This window comes from Folsomia candida, unplaced genomic scaffold (assembly GCF_002217175.1).
Source record: "Folsomia candida strain VU population unplaced genomic scaffold, ASM221717v1 Fcan01_Sc114, whole genome shotgun sequence".
Taxonomy (NCBI): domain Eukaryota; kingdom Metazoa; phylum Arthropoda; class Collembola; order Entomobryomorpha; family Isotomidae; genus Folsomia; species Folsomia candida.
The window spans coordinates 1-15,974 of record NW_019091306.1 but is presented as its reverse complement, the minus strand read 5'-3'; the positions used below and the strand labels follow the sequence as shown (position 1 = coordinate 15,974).

At 39.0% G+C, this 15,974-nt stretch overlaps 1 protein-coding gene and 2 pseudogenes across 1 annotated transcript; 2 read left to right on the top strand and 1 right to left on the bottom strand.

The window, feature by feature from the left end:
• The first annotated feature begins 1,832 nt into the window (after positions 1 to 1,832).
• LOC110862964 (polyamine deacetylase HDAC10) lies at positions 1,833 to 7,621 on the top strand. Its single transcript, XM_022112170.2, has 8 exons — positions 1,833 to 2,309; positions 4,047 to 4,213; positions 4,282 to 4,592; positions 4,661 to 4,826; positions 5,430 to 5,682; positions 5,749 to 5,945; positions 6,014 to 6,508; positions 6,704 to 7,621. The coding sequence occupies exons 2-8, from the start codon at positions 4,056 to 4,058 to the stop codon at positions 7,119 to 7,121; spliced, it is 1,998 nt and encodes a 665-aa protein (XP_021967862.1). The 5' UTR covers positions 1,833 to 2,309; positions 4,047 to 4,055; the 3' UTR covers positions 7,122 to 7,621.
• Positions 7,622 to 9,337: 1,716 nt separating this feature from the next.
• On the top strand, positions 9,338 to 11,510 carry LOC110862966 (annotated as a pseudogene).
• A 1,067-nt stretch (positions 11,511 to 12,577) lies between these two features.
• LOC110862965 lies at positions 12,578 to 14,667 on the bottom strand (annotated as a pseudogene).
• Positions 14,668 to 15,974: the final 1,307 nt, after the last annotated feature.

Below are 15,974 nucleotides of genomic sequence, written 5' to 3'. Positions count from 1 at the left end.
ATTATTTTTTTGTATACAATCGACATCCTCCCGCTCTCGACATGTTCCCCATGTACTGGATCGCCATGCCTCTGGTCAAAACGACCTATTGTCAATCCATTATTTTTTTTGATGAGGGGAGGGACTATCATAAATTTTTCCAGAATTTTTTATCATTCATGATGCAATTAAAAATACAGTATCATAAACATTTCCATCAATGAAATGCAACATCATGACTTTCTCCAACGACATCTTAGTCGAAAATTCACAGGAACTGAATTAGGATAAGTGTAGTGATAGGACGTTTGCCTACTCGATTAGCGTCGTGAAACTCGCCATCGGTGACAGATTCTTTGGTGATTCTGTAATTTTTCTGTGCAATTTTTGAGTGTTTTTCAGCCCTCAAAATTTCATCCGTACCGTGTTTACTAATATTTTTCTTCTTATGCATGAAAGCTGCAGAACTGAAGTTTAATTTTTGTCAACGCTGACTTAAAACTTAGCTCTGAGCTACCTATGCTCGGTGAAAAATTAATGGATTAATAGATTTGTTTCATTTTCGCAAACTGAAGTGGCTAATCCCCTAGTGCTTTATAACACAGGAGATTATAATTCAAATTTACGACAATCTGTCAGTTTCATACCTGTGCAAGTGAATTTCACTTTACTCAACTTCACTCATTTTCACCTCTAGTCAGATTGCCCTTCACTCAGCTTCACTCTCCTTCACTCCCTCATCGTGAATAAAGCATCATTTTACCAAAATTGTGTGACGCTGATGTATTTATTAATTTTAGGTCAGACATAGGCGATGAAATGGAACTACTTGGAACCTATTATGCGAAAAGCAATCGATCACAGTTTAAAGTACTCAAGTTTAAAGTTTATTTAGTTTATTAACATTTACTTTAAATCAGTTGCCTACTTCCAGAATCCAATTACAACTAATGTATTTATTCATTTTAGGTCAGGAGGTGACGACGAAATGGAATCTGAGAAACTACTTGAAACCTATTATGCAAAAAACAATCAATCACAGTTTAAAGTACATGAAAATAATTCAACGAAAACGACTCATCCATTATCATGCACTCATTCATTATATCACTCATCCATTATCTTATTTAATAAATAAACCGTTGCAAACGAAATGTAGCAAAGGGGTAAAAACAAACGAAATTGTGTTTGTGGCACTCCCACAACGTCCTTCAGCACTTTCCCGTCTTTATCTCACATGGCCCCACGTCTCATTTTGTCCCGTTTTTACACACCACCTGTGTAAAAAGTTCTTCGTACGTACGCGATCAGACCTTTCAATATACACCCAACACAACAAAAATCATTTTTCGACATTCATCATCGCCCACACGGTCAGAGGGTCATCGAATGTCAAAATGATTGCGATTTCTTAAATTCCGACCAAAAACTACGTGTAATACGGCCGAAACAAAAAATTCGACACTATTGACTGCTGGCGTCATCATCGTGACGCCGTGACCTTATCACCTATAACACCCATCATCCGTACTTCAAAAATTAGAAACAAGTTAGCGAAAATCGCATGTCCAAATTCTAATCCGTTCAAAATTTATCGTGGATACAGACAGATGGACGGACAAACAGACAGACATTTCCATAAAGGAATTTTCACTGCTTAATAATATTTACACGGAATGGCATATCACCACTTCGTGCATGAATTAATCAATCTGAATGATGACGGATAATTAAAATTTGAGTAATCAATTATTGATAAATGTTATACTGCAAAGTTCGAAATGCTTTGACGTATGGCGAGTTCCATAATTCAGTGAATTCTAGCCATCGACGTGACGGGGGTAGTCAGCGGCTGCTCTCATGAGTTAGAAGCCTGGCGGACACGCCACTCTTTACGGAATCTCTTCTTTGTGTCAGCTGTTGTTGAACGGATCATTCCTGTATTTCTGAATCAGCAAGGTTAAACGTCATCCGCTGCGATGCTAGTTTATTCTGGTCTGGTTATTCCGCGAAATCAATTACTTTATCACTTTACTCTCCTGACATAAATTCGTGAACATGTGAATTAAATTCATTTGAATAGACAGAGGAATTTATATGATTAAAGTTGAAGCGGATGCGGGGTATATAAGTAAACTCTCTCAGTCACAACCAAATCAATTCAACTCATAGATTTCCCAACCATTGGTCATAACTAATTTTCATAAACCAGTTACTTTTATAATAAATTTACTTCATACTTGCGTCGTTTCCACACTTCATCACTTCATCAATTAAACCTTGTTAGAGTGGGACAAACGTCTCTCCCCTTCACCAACGCCGAACGTTAGGTAAATCTGAACACTAGTTTTATTTCTGTTTGCTAAAATTACGAGCGGCTTTGAGTGCTATAATTTTCTCGCCCGGGTAGAATTTATGTTTAGATCGGGACCTTAATAAAGGTACATACACTCTCAATAATTTAGAAGCAAAATTATTACCATTTTTACTACCCTGACAAGGTAACAATCTCTGTCTCCGGTTAGGTAATAAATTTGTCACCAAAATTGTCAACATTGCAAGTGACAAACAGTGTATCCTATCCAGAGATAATTTATTTCCTCGTGGAAATAATTTCGTCTCAAAAACATTTCCTGTAGGTGACAATTTGTCTCCTTAAAGCCCAGCGCAAACTTTAGTCACTAAAGTTTAGTGGCAGTTAAGTTTTCTCTCGAAAACGTTTCTCCCTCGCACCTGGCAGAATAACGAAAATTGTTCGAGTTTCGCATCTTACCAGAGGAAAAAATTAGTAATTAGAGGTTCAACTTATGGATTACTCTACATTTCAGGTAAATAATTTAAATTCATACTTCATGTGATGCTTATGCTGTAATTTTATTGTTTTTTGTTCTAGACATATTTACACTTAAACAAATTTTTTGTAGATCAGGATGCGCAAATTTCGTTCAAAGATATGGCGCAGATTGAGATGACATTATCCAATTAAATGAAATAACATTCCATCTCCAACGTTGAGTGTTCCACGTAACTTTTCGTGGAAGACGTTTTTATGATAAAATAAAACTCCATTTGAAGTAGTGGTAAGTTTAATTTCTCTTTAAGTGTGTTTTTAAACTTTATACAGGTGACACTTCATTTCTTTTGGCCGCAATTAGACCAAATTCATTCCCAGCGTCAAATTCAAAGAGCTGGTCGAAATGTCAAATTATGAACAGGTGGACCCTCATTTCATTTTTATTTCTGTTAATTAGCCATTTATTTAGTTTGAGTACTGCAGGATAATATTTTAAGTTCTATTTGATTTACAGATAGCAGGCAAATCTTCACCAGAATAATAAACTCGAGTCAGCTAGAATCAATTTTCGCTAACATTATAAGTAATGCAAGTATGTACATGTATAAATATATGTAAGCATGACAATTTAATTTTTATATTTATGTATGCTTATGTATGTAGTATGTAGAGACATGTGAAGAAATTTAATCTCTAACCAAATCGTATTTAAATAAATAAATACATATTTAAGAAATTATATTTGCTTCCCCCGGGTTCTAATCTATTACCGCAAGGAGATAAATATATGCCCAAGACGGTGATAACTTGTTACCTATATTATCACCAAATGTAGGTAAATTATTTCCACTCAGAGACACAGCTTACCTCCGTTGAATACATTCTGTAATCGACAGTAACAAATTGTATCCCGGTAGGTGACAATAATATTTACCTCCGCTCGGAAGACAAAACACACCTGTCAACGGACGGAGGTAAATTATTACCCTACGGTAGACTCACATAGTACCTACATGAGGAGACGATTTTGGTGGCAATTTTGCTGAGAGTGTAGGTGCTAAATTACAATTGATCTTTACGAGATGCATTCACTGCCGTTTAAATTGCTAGAAGTGAATATCAAGAGAAGTGAATATCAAGAGGCTTCAAGAAGGTTGCGTAATTTTCTCCAGTTTATAGACAAGTCCGATAGAATTTGCGGTCACTTTTCGCGCTTGTATATTTCATTGCTGAGTCCGATAGACCTTCTTAAATTATTCATGTTTATTGACAGAAGCGATTGATGATGGATAAGATGGGATGCAACTCCAAGCAGGAAAAAATGCAGTCAGTAATGACATCCACAGGCTTTATCTGGGACAGCCAGATGTTAGAGCACAAATGCCTCTGGGATACGGAGCATCCTGAGCGCCCCGAGCGGATAACTTCTGTCATTGCAAGGTATTCATTATGTTAACAAATGGTACTCATTTTCACATTAATACGTCAAGACCGGTTTCGGTTTGCAGATGTCAAGAACTAGGCCTCCTTAATCGCTGTAAAATCTTAGCACCTCGCAAAGCAACCGAAGCAGAAATTGCGGCAGTGCATTCGCCCGCGCAATTTGGGACGCTTGACAAAATCTGCTCTAGCAATAATAATAACATGGGCAAGTTTGAGCAACTGGAATTGGAAGCAGCCGCCTCAAAGTATGACTCAGTCTACTTCCATCCTTCCACTTGCGACTCCGCCCTGCTGGCCTCAGGCTCTGCTATCGAATTGACCCAAAATATTCTGGATGACAAAATTCGGAATGGGATGGCTATCATTCGACCACCTGGTAATTAATTGAAAATTTGGAATTAAAACAGTATTGTGAATAATAATGACGAGTATAAATATTTGTAGGTCATCATGCAATGGAGTCAACATTCAGTGGCTACTGCTTTTTCAATAATGTCGCTATAGCTGCACGTCAAGCCTTGGCCAGTGGAAGAGCTAAGCGCATACTGATTGTTGACTGGGACGTGCATCACGGACAAGGCACACAACAATTGTTTTACGACGACCCAAGGTCCCTTAATTTAATCATGCCACAGCTACATAAACTAAATTCACGCAGTAGTTATAAAATGAGGAATCGAAAAAACTACAAAGAATCGAAAAATTGGGGTCCTACCACACCATATGTGAGAATAGAAAGGATGTTTTTTGTTAGGTAGCTCTTGTCAACATAAACAAGGGCAAAAATATCATATGCCTCAAACAGTTCTTAGCTTTGAAATGAGATTTGCAAAATGGGACGGTTAGGTGTATTGCGAGCACTCTTTGTACTTACCAGCAACAACTTAGAGTGTCCGGCTGACAAAATCTAGGAATTATTGAATATATGACAGTAAATCAGTTATCTTTTGAAAATAACTTCTCTCCAAATTACCCAAACCTGTAGTTTATTCCTGAAGGGATAATCGAAAGTTTGTCTTCTGGGGAAAATTTCTCTTGCATGGGAATGTCCCGATATAAAAATAAGTTTCCATTTTGAAGAACTTTATGCTTATTGAGACCAAATCTAGAACACTAAGAATTTGCCGAACTTATAAGAAAGCATTATGTTAAATGCTTAGGATTGTATTTTTCTAACATCTATGATTTTTTGTTGTTGATGTATGCATTTTAGGGTCTTCTACATTTCGACACACCGTTACGAGAATGGACTGTTTTGGCCCAATTTAAAAGAATCCAATTACAACTGGATCGGGGATGGGGAGGGAATTGGCTTCAACTGCAACATACCACTGAATAAAATTGGAATGGGAAACACTGAGTTCTTGACCACGTGGCATCAAATCCTTTTGCCTTTGGCATTCCAATTTAATCCTGATTTGGTACTGATCTCTGCTGGATTCGACTCAGCTTTGAACGATCCAAAAGTGATTTAACTTTACTTAACAAAATTTAATATATAACAATTTAAAAAAGTTTCTCAACTAATGAAGGGCGAGATGCAGTTGACACCTCAATGTTACCCACACCTGTTGTCACCCTTAATGGGTTTGGCTAATGGAAGAGTTGCCGTTATTTTGGAGGGTGGATACTGCTTGAATGCCCTTGCCGAAGGAGCGGCCTTAACTCTAAGGACTCTGCTTGGGGACCCTTGCCCCTTGTTGGAGCCAATTGCAGATCCAATGCCAGAGTTTGTGCTTTGATTGATTAAAAAACAAATCCTGGATGCTATCTAATTAAGGAATGAATAAACTATAGATTGGTTGAGACACTTCTGAACTGCATGACGGTGCTACAAAGCCACTGGACCTTAGGGTTAGGACTCAAAGAATCGAAGCAAGGTGCGGACTTATGCGTCCACGTTCCAACGTTAAGGTATGACTACGTTCCTGTCCAGCTCGATAAATATCCCACACGGGATGGGAATCCTGTGACATCTTTCGAAGAGTGTTCCCCTCATGATGACCGATTGAACCAGCTGATTCTAACCACTAATCTAGCAGTGCCGAGTTCCAAATTGGGCATCGCATTTTCCGTTGCTGCTAATTACGATTCCAGCTCAAAATTCAAACAAAGCCTGTCTATTACTGGAGAAATTCAAATTGGTCTTGAACCAGAATTGAAATTCAGCCGACCTTTTGGGTTAATGGCAGCAATCGTTGGAGGACAATGCACATCCGGGATAGCAATCATGTCAAAAGTAGAAACTATTGAAGTGTGTAAATATGCGATGGACGTGCTAAAATTGGCGAGGTATAGATTTTGCATTGCTTTAGTTGCACAAAATAACATTCACTCAATAATACTTTCGGTGCTTTCACTCAAAGAAATGAATATCACTTCAAAATTGCGTTTTGTTTCCTGAATTATGGCTTTCTTGTGCTTATGATGACAAAAGGTTCCTATGCTAATCTACATTAACAATTATTTTCATTGCTTTTTCTGTAGGATACTATTCATAGACTGGAATGGGGAAAGCGATATTGCAAAAGGTACGCTGCTGAAGAACCCTAGAGTCCTGTATGTTTCCATGCGAGAGACGTCCTGTCAACTGACTTCGGGAATCAACTTCCGGTGGGTGGAAAATAATAATGATGACGTAAGTGACGCCAACTATTTGGCCGCTCTCGCAAGTGTCATTCTTCCCATCGCCTACGAATGGTGTCCTGACTTGATACTTGTTGCTGGCCCCGAAGAGGGTAGAGAGGGCGGATACGGTTTTTGTGCATTGCCTACATCTCCTGCGGGCTTTAGCAAATGGCAGAGTATTTTTGGCTTTGAATTCACTGAACAGTGTTTACTACCAACCCTGTGTCGAGCTGTTTTTGGGAAGGCCACCACCGAGTTTTTTCAACAACAATGCTAAACCAGCTGGACGGATTAGAGTACACCACGCAATATCTCAGGCGGTGGAAGTGTTGTCAGATAAGTGGTCAACTCTAGCCCCGTTTCGTAAACGTGTAGCCCACCATAGTAGCATTCCCGTTGGAAGATATTAAAAGCAGATTGGTTAACATATTTGATAAAAATTACTCAGTCACTGCATTCCATTAAAATAAATTATTAATATGTTATAAGTCAACGAGTCAAATACACTCGTTTAATTGCTCTTTATTGTTTCTTAATTATTGGCATAGACAGTTTAGCCGTTACACAGAAATTGACTTCAGTTAGGAACTAAAATCATCAAGTTTTATTTATGTTTACTCTAAATTTAATTACTGGCACTTCAAGTTATCTACCATCTAGTCATATTTCAAGTTATCTACTGTTATCTGAGAAAAATTCACATCTGGAAATGCTTAATAGGCAGCAAAAATTTATGCTTTTTATAAGAGCAAAAAATCATTTGCTAATTTAATTGGATAAATGTTGAGTAAAATTTTGCCAAATAAATTGTAGCAAAACTTATTAATAAATTATAGTAGAGTGAGACGGAAATATTTAGATTTTTGGGCGAAAATGCAATATATAATAAAATGATAGTTAGGCAATTAATTAAATTAATACTCGCCTAATTAAATCTCAATTACTAATCTGTGTAATATATGAACGATCTTGTAAGGATTGCTATTCCATGCAGAATTGTTGGCAATTTTGAGCCAAATTTCCCCAGAGAAAAGTAGATAAGTAAGACCTAGAAGACTCAACTCCATAAGGTTGCAAAAGCCACGTTGAGAGCCTAATTGACCAATAGGAATGGAGCATGAGGTTTTCTGTCCTTCTCCCAACTTTTCCTCTTAACCTATCATTTTTTTAGCTTATTAAATAATCACAAATATAAACTCGTTTCGATTTTAGCGTACAAACTGTACAATTTATTGCATTTTTGGCAGAAATCGAACTCCGAAAATTAAAAAAGAGATGTACAAAATAATATTTAATTACACGAATTTTATGATTGGCTGGCGATGAGTGGGAGTGGTCGAAAACCTCGTCCCCCTTTCCCATTGGTCAGTTTGGCTTGGTTCTATATGTGGCTCATGCGGTCTTATAACTCTACATCTTCTATATGAATGTATGTTCAATGGGGCTCCTCGAAGCGAGGTAGTCCAGCTACCTCACCTTTTTAAATAAACCCTCCAAACGAGTGTAAATAAGTAACGTCAGAGTGATTCAAGTTTCCTTTAACGTTTCTCCGTATATGACCTCGTCCTAACCGTCATGAGGTCAAAAATATTAACGTCCTTGAAATCGCAGTCAAATTTCTTTTAAAATGACACCCCATATGACAATTATGAATCCTTTGACCTCGTCCTCAAGGTCATCAGGTCAAAATTATTAACGTCTTCGTAGCGGTGGAATTTCGTTTAAAATGACACCCCATGTGAAAATCATGTGTTTTCTGACCTCTGACCTCGTCGTCAAGGTCATCAGGTCAAAAATATTGATGTTGAATTCGTGGCGAAATTTCCTAGGGTTGGTTCCATCCAATCCGATAATATCCGATCCGTCGGATCGGATCGGATATTTTTATCCGACCATTTGCTACAACATGGTCGGATAATATCCGATCCGATCCGACGGATCGGATTGGGTCGGATCGGATACATGTTATAGTAAGTGGTCGGATAATCTCGGATAATCGGATCGGATCGGATGACCAACCCTAAAATTTCCTTTAAAATGATATCCCATATGAAAATTAACGTGAATTTAATTTTGGACCACACCCTCTGGCACTGTGGGGGGTTGTCCGATTGACTTTTCCAACTCGACCGAGAACTAAAAATTAGAAACACAATGGCGAAAACGGGGTTTGATTATGTTGACTTGTTCTGAAGATATCCTGCTTACAGACGGACGGACGGACAAAACGACCACAATAAGTAGCTGAGGCTACTAATTAAAAATTTTAATTGTTGCGAGTGACGGCCATACCCAGCAACACCGGCGTTGCCGTTAGTGATTGAAGAATCCTGATGATAAAATGTTAAAATTCCTAAAATTGAATCAACTCCATGAGTTTTGAGATAAATGCAACTTTTGTTTATTGCAATGTAAAGCTAATTTTTGGTCATACAAACAAGTCGATTAAAAAAAATATCCAATTTGTTTGCAATTTTTCATACATTTCCTCAAATGAATTCGCTAATTTTATCCAATCTTCAAGCCCTCGTCCAGCAAGCGGCCGATTCGACACGACCAGAAATCCAACATCGAGCGGTGACCGTGGTGCGCAAGTTACTCTCCTCGGATCGTAATCCACCCATTGATCCACTAATTAATTGTGGCATCCTTCCAATTTTGGTCAACTGTCTGGGCGGCACGAACTAGTAAGAGGCTTAACTGCTTAATATTGAATTCGCACAGTCATACACACATACCTGTTCAAAAAACCTTTTTTTCATTCAAAGTTCAGTCATCTCGATTTCAGACTGAAGATTTTCACTCATTTTCTTTCAAATTCATTTCATTTTACGTCATCGGTCTTCATTTCCTCGCCCCATGTATTAAGCATATGGTGAAAAATGAAATGAGTGAGAAATCCTTTCATTCACAGTCATTCATCTGAAATGACTAAATTTTTCAGTCATTTTCATTCAAATCGCGAGAATTCTTTTTCATTCACTACCACTCACCATCATAATCACTCCAATGAATGAAAGTGAACAGGTATGGTTAATTTATCATTTTTATTTTTAGTTCCACCCTCCAATGCGAAGCAGCCTGGGCGCTCACGAATATCGCTGGTGGGACATCCCAGCAAACCCAGGCGGTCGTCGGGTGCGGCGCCGTGCCCCATTTCGTCGCCCTCTTGGCGTCCCCATTTCAAAACGTGCGTGAACAAGCGGTCTGGCGTTGGGCAATATAATCGGGGAAGGCCCACAGTTATGCGACTACGTCATTTCCCTGGGTGTGGTGGCCCCCCTTCTCGCCTTCATCAAGCCCGAGACTCCCATCACTTTTCTCCGCAACGTGACCTGGGTCATTGCCAACCTCTGCAGGTAGGGTGACCATACATCCCGGTTTTCAAAGTCTGTCCCGAAAATGTCCCGGTTTTGATAAAGTGTCCCGGTTTTCAAAATCTGTCCCGAAAATGTCCCGGTTTTGATAAAGTGTCCCGGTTTTCAAAATCTGTCCCGAAAATGTTCCGGTTTCAAAATCTGTCCTGAAAATGTCCCGGTTTTGATAAAGTGTCCCGGTTTTTAAAATCGTAGGAAAAATTAAGTTATCTCACTTTATCGCCAAAATATTGATGAAGGAGTAGATTTTAGCACATAAATACCAGTGACCTGACCAGTACCTGCATGAAATATATTCTTAATTCCCTTTTCTGGCTATTTCTAAAAAATCGGTGATATCTTAACCGCCAAGCACTAGATATTATAGAAAATTGTTTCGCCAAGCACTACATATTATGGAAAAAAATTTTGGCCAAAAAATGTCCCGGTTTTAATCTAATCAGGATAAATATGGTCCCCTATCCGCAGAAATAAAGATCCCACCCCGGGATGGCAAGGTTTGGCCGAAATCGTACCCAAGCTCAACTTCCTCGTCCACCACGCGGACACGAACATTCTCGTCGACACGGTTTGGGCCCTCAGTTACCTCACGGCTGGAGGGAACGACCAAATCCAGATGGTCATCGATTCTGGCGTCCTGCCCAAACTCGTCTCCCTCTTGTCCCATCGTGAAGTCAAGGTAGGGCTTTCTAATTAATTAGTCAATCTAATCAATTATCTAATTAGAAAGCATGTTTAAACTAATTATTAATTACTAATTAAACTTAACTAGTACTACCGAAGCTAATCTTAATTTCTAATTAATTATAAAATCACTAAAAATCACCAATTAATTGGTCAATGTTCTAATTAGTTAGCTAATTAATTGGCTTATTTAGCAACCCGAGCTTAATTACTAATTAATTAGATAAAATATTTTCCATCTATACTAATTAGTTAGAAATGTGACTAATTAAAAAGCTCTGAATTAAGGTGCAGGCGGCGGCCTTACGGGCGGTAGAAACATCGTCACCGGGACGGGCGAGCAGATCCAGGCCGTCCTCAATTGTGACGCACTCGGACATTTCGACACGTTGCTGAACCATCACGAGGACAAGATTTACAAGGAGCCTTTGGGTTTTGAGCAAAGTGACGGCGGGAATACATGCAAGCCGTCATCGACGCGGGGTTGATCACGACCATTATTGAGCACTTTGAATTTGTGGGTAGAAAAATTATTACGTGCACGCAGGGTATGCTACCCCGGTTTTGGGTTTTGTGGGTTTTAGTGGGTTTTGGGTAGCAATTGAGCATACCACGGGTAGTTGGGGTTTTCAAATTAATAAAGTATTATAACCGGGCATTACTAACATTTCTAAAGCTAATTAGTTATAAAATTAAATTAAAGCTTTGTTGAGAATTACTGAAGAAGCAGAGTTTTTCAAACCTAATACATGAGACATAGACTCAGTCTACCCTAAAATCCCGACTACCCCAAAACCCAGGTAAAACCCTTGGGTATGGGTTTCAATACCAAATTCCGGGGTTTTCCCTACGTTCACTTGTATGTAGCTTAAGGGTCCATTGTATGCACGTTTTGAGTTTGAATAGTTGCATTCAACTTTCCCTTCGTCCATGCTTCAAATGGCGATTTGAAACGTGTTCATCGCATTTTTTTACAATATGAAGATTTTAATGCACCTAAAAATCGGTAATTTTTAGGTTTACAAAGTTACAAAGAGGAATATTATTTTTTTCTTCAACGAGAAGATAAGTATAAAATAGTTGAAATAATCAGTAAAATTAATATTTCCTCTTGAAGAAAAAAATCAAAATTCTTCCCTGCTAACTTTGTAAACCTAAAAATTGCCGATTTTTAGGTGCATTAAAATCTTCATATTGTAAAAAAATGGGCGATGAACACGTTTCAAAATCGCCATTTGAAGCATGGACGAAGGGAAAGTTGAGATGCAACTATTCAAACTCAAAACGTGCATACAATGGACCCTTAAGCTACATACAAGTGAACGTAGGGTAAGGAAAACCCCGGAATTTTGGTATTGAAAACCCATACCCAAGGGTTTTACCTGGGTTTTGGGGGTAGTCGGGATTTTTAGGGGTAGACTGAGTCTATGTCTCATGTATTAGGTTTTGAAAAAACTCTGCTTCTTCAGTAATTTCTCAACAAAGCCTTTAATTTAATTTTTATAACTAATTAGCTTTAGAAATGTTAGTAATGCCGGTTATAATACTTTATTAAATTTGAAAACCCCAACTACCCGTGGGTATTGCTCAGATTTGCTACCCAAAAACCCACTAAAACCCACAAAACCCCAAAAACCGGGTAGCATACCCTGCGTGCACGTTAATAATTTTTCTACCCACAATTCAAAGTGCTCAATAATGGTCGTGATAACCCCGCGTCGATGACGGCTTGCATGTAATTTCCCGCCGTCACTTTGCTCAAAACCCAAAGGCTTCCTTGTAAATCTTGTCCTCGTGATGGTTCAGCAACGTGTCGAAATGTCCGAGTGCGTCACAATTGAGGACGGCCTGGATCTGCTCGCCCTCCCGGTGACGATGTTTCTACCGCCCGTAAGGCCGCCGCCTGCACCTTAATTCAGAGCTTTTTAATTAGTCACATTTCTAACTAATTAGTATAGATGGAAAATATTTTATCTAATTAATTAGTAATTAAGCTCGGGTTGCTAAATAAGCCAATTAATTAGCTAACTAATTAGAACATTGACCAATTAATTGGTGATTTTTAGTGATTTTATAATTAATTAGAAATTAAGATTAGCTTCGGTAGTACTAGTTAAGTTTAATTAGTAATTAATAATTAGTTTAAACATGCTTTCTAATTAGATAATTGATTAGATTGACTAATTAATTAGAAAGCCCTACCTTGACTTCACGATGGGACAAGAGGGAGACGAGTTTGGGCAGGACGCCAGAATCGATGACCATCTGGATTTGGTCGTTCCCTCCAGCCGTGAGGTAACTGAGGGCCCAAACCGTGTCGACGAGAATGTTCGTGTCCGCGTGGTGGACGAGGAAGTTGAGCTTGGGTACGATTTCGGCCAAACCTTGCCATCCCGGGGTGGATCTTTATTTCTGCGGATAGGGGACCATATTTATCCTGATTAGATTAAAACCGGGACATTTTTTGGCCAAAATTTTTTTCCATAATATGTAGTGCTTGGCGAAACAATTTTCTATAATATCTAGTGCTTGGCGGTTAGATATCACCGATTTTTTAGAAATAGCCAGAAAAGGGAATTAAGAATATATTTCATGCAGGTACTGGTCAGGTCACTGGTATTTATGTGCTAAAATCTACTCCTTCATCAATATTTTGGCGATAAAGTGAGATAACTTAATTTTTCCTACGATTTTAAAAACCGGGACACTTTATCAAAACCGGGACATTTTCAGGACAGATTTTGAAAACCGGAACATTTTCGGGACAGATTTTGAAAACCGGGACACTTTTCAAACCGGGACATTTTCGGGACAGATTTTGAAAACCGGGACACTTTATCAAAACCGGGACATTTTCGGGACAGACTTTGAAAACCGGGATGTATGGTCACCCTACCTGCAGAGGTTGGCAATGACCCAGGTCACGTTGCGGAGAAAAGTGATGGGAGTCTCGGGCTTGATGAAGGCAGAAGGGGGCCACCACACCCAGGGAAATGACGTAGTCGCATAACTGTGGGCCTTCCCCGATTATATTGCCCAACGCCCAGACCGCTTGTTCACGCACGTTTTGAAATGGGGACGCCAAGAGGGCGACGAAATGGGGCACGGCGCCGCACCCGACGACCGCCTGGGTTTGCTGGGATGTCCACCAGCGATATTCGTGAGCGCCCAGGCTGCTTCGCATTGGAGGGTGGAACTAAAAATAAAAATGATAAATTAACCATACCTGTTCACTTTCATTCATTGGAGTGATTATGATGGTGAGTGGTAGTGAATGAAAAAGAATTTCTCGCGATTTGAATGAAAATGACTGAAAAATTTAGTCATTTCAGATGAATGACTGTGAATGAAAGGATTTCTCACTCATTTCATTTTTCACCATATGCTTAATACATGGGGCGAGGAAATGAAGACGCGATGACGTAAAATGAAATGAATTTGAAAGAAAATGAGTGAAAATCTTCAGTCTGAAATCGAGATGACTGAACTTTGAATGAAAAAAAGGTTTTTTGAACAGGTATGTGTGTATGACTGTGCGAATTCAATATTAAGCAGTTAAGCCTCTTACTAGTTCGTGCCGCCCAGACAGTTGACCAAAATTGGAAGGATGCCACAATTAATTAGTGGATCAATGGGTGGATTACGATCCGAGGAGAGTAACTTGCGCACCACGGTCACCGCTCGATGTTGGATTTCTGGTCGTGTCGAATCGGCCGCTTGCTGGACGAGGGCTTGAAGATTGGATAAAATTAGCGAATTCATTTGAGGAAATGTATGAAAAATTGCAAACAAATTGGATATTTTTTTTTAATCGACTTGTTTGTATGACCAAAAATTAGCTTTACATTGCAATAAACAAAAGTTGCATTTATCTCAAAACTCATGGAGTTGATTCAATTTTAGGAATTTTAACATTTTATCATCAGGATTCTTCAATCACTAACGGCAACGCCGGTGTTGCTGGGTATGGCCGTCACTCGCAACAATTAAAATTTTTAATTAGTAGCCTCAGCTACTTATTGTGGTCGTTTTGTCCGTCCGTCCGTCTGTAAGCAGGATATCTTCAGAACAAGTCAACATAATCAAACCCGTTTTCGCCATTGTGTTTCTAATTTTTAGTTCTCGGTCGAGTTGGAAAAGTCAATCGGACAACCCCCACAGTGCCAGAGGGTGTGGTCCAAAATTAAATTCACGTTAATTTTCATATGGGATATCATTTTAAAGGAAATTTTAGGGTTGGTCATCCGATCCGATCCGATTATCCGAGATTATCCGACCACTTACTATAACATGTATCCGATCCGACCCAATCCGATCCGTCGGATCGGATCGGATATTATCCGACCATGTTGTAGCAAATGGTCGGATAAAAATATCCGATCCGATCCGACGGATCGGATATTATCGGATTGGATGGAACCAACCCTAGGAAATTTCGCCACGAATTCAACATCAATATTTTTGACCTGATGACCTTGACGACGAGGTCAGAGGTCAGAAAACACATGATTTTCACATGGGGTGTCATTTTAAACGAAATTCCACCGCTACGAAGACGTTAATAATTTTGACCTGATGACCTTGAGGACGAGGTCAAAGGATTCATAATTGTCATATGGGGTGTCATTTTAAAAGAAATTTGACTGCGATTTCAAGGACGTTAATATTTTTGACCTCATGACGGTTAGGACGAGGTCATATACGGAGAAACGTTAAAGGAAACTTGAATCACTCTGACGTTACTTATTTACACTCGTTTGGAGGGTTTATTTAAAAAGGTGAGGTAGCTGGACTACCTCGCTTCGAGGAGCCCCATTGAACATACATTCATATAGAAGATGTAGAGTTATAAGACCGCATGAGCCACATATAGAACCAAGCCAAACTGACCAATGGGAAAGGGGACGAGGTTTTCGACCACTCCCACTCATCGCCAGCCAATCATAAAATTCGTGTAATTAAAATTATTTTGTACATCTCTTTTTTAATTTTCGGAGTTCGATTTCTGCCAAAAATGCAATAAATTGTACAGTTTGTACGCTAAAATCGAAACGAGTTTATATTTGTGA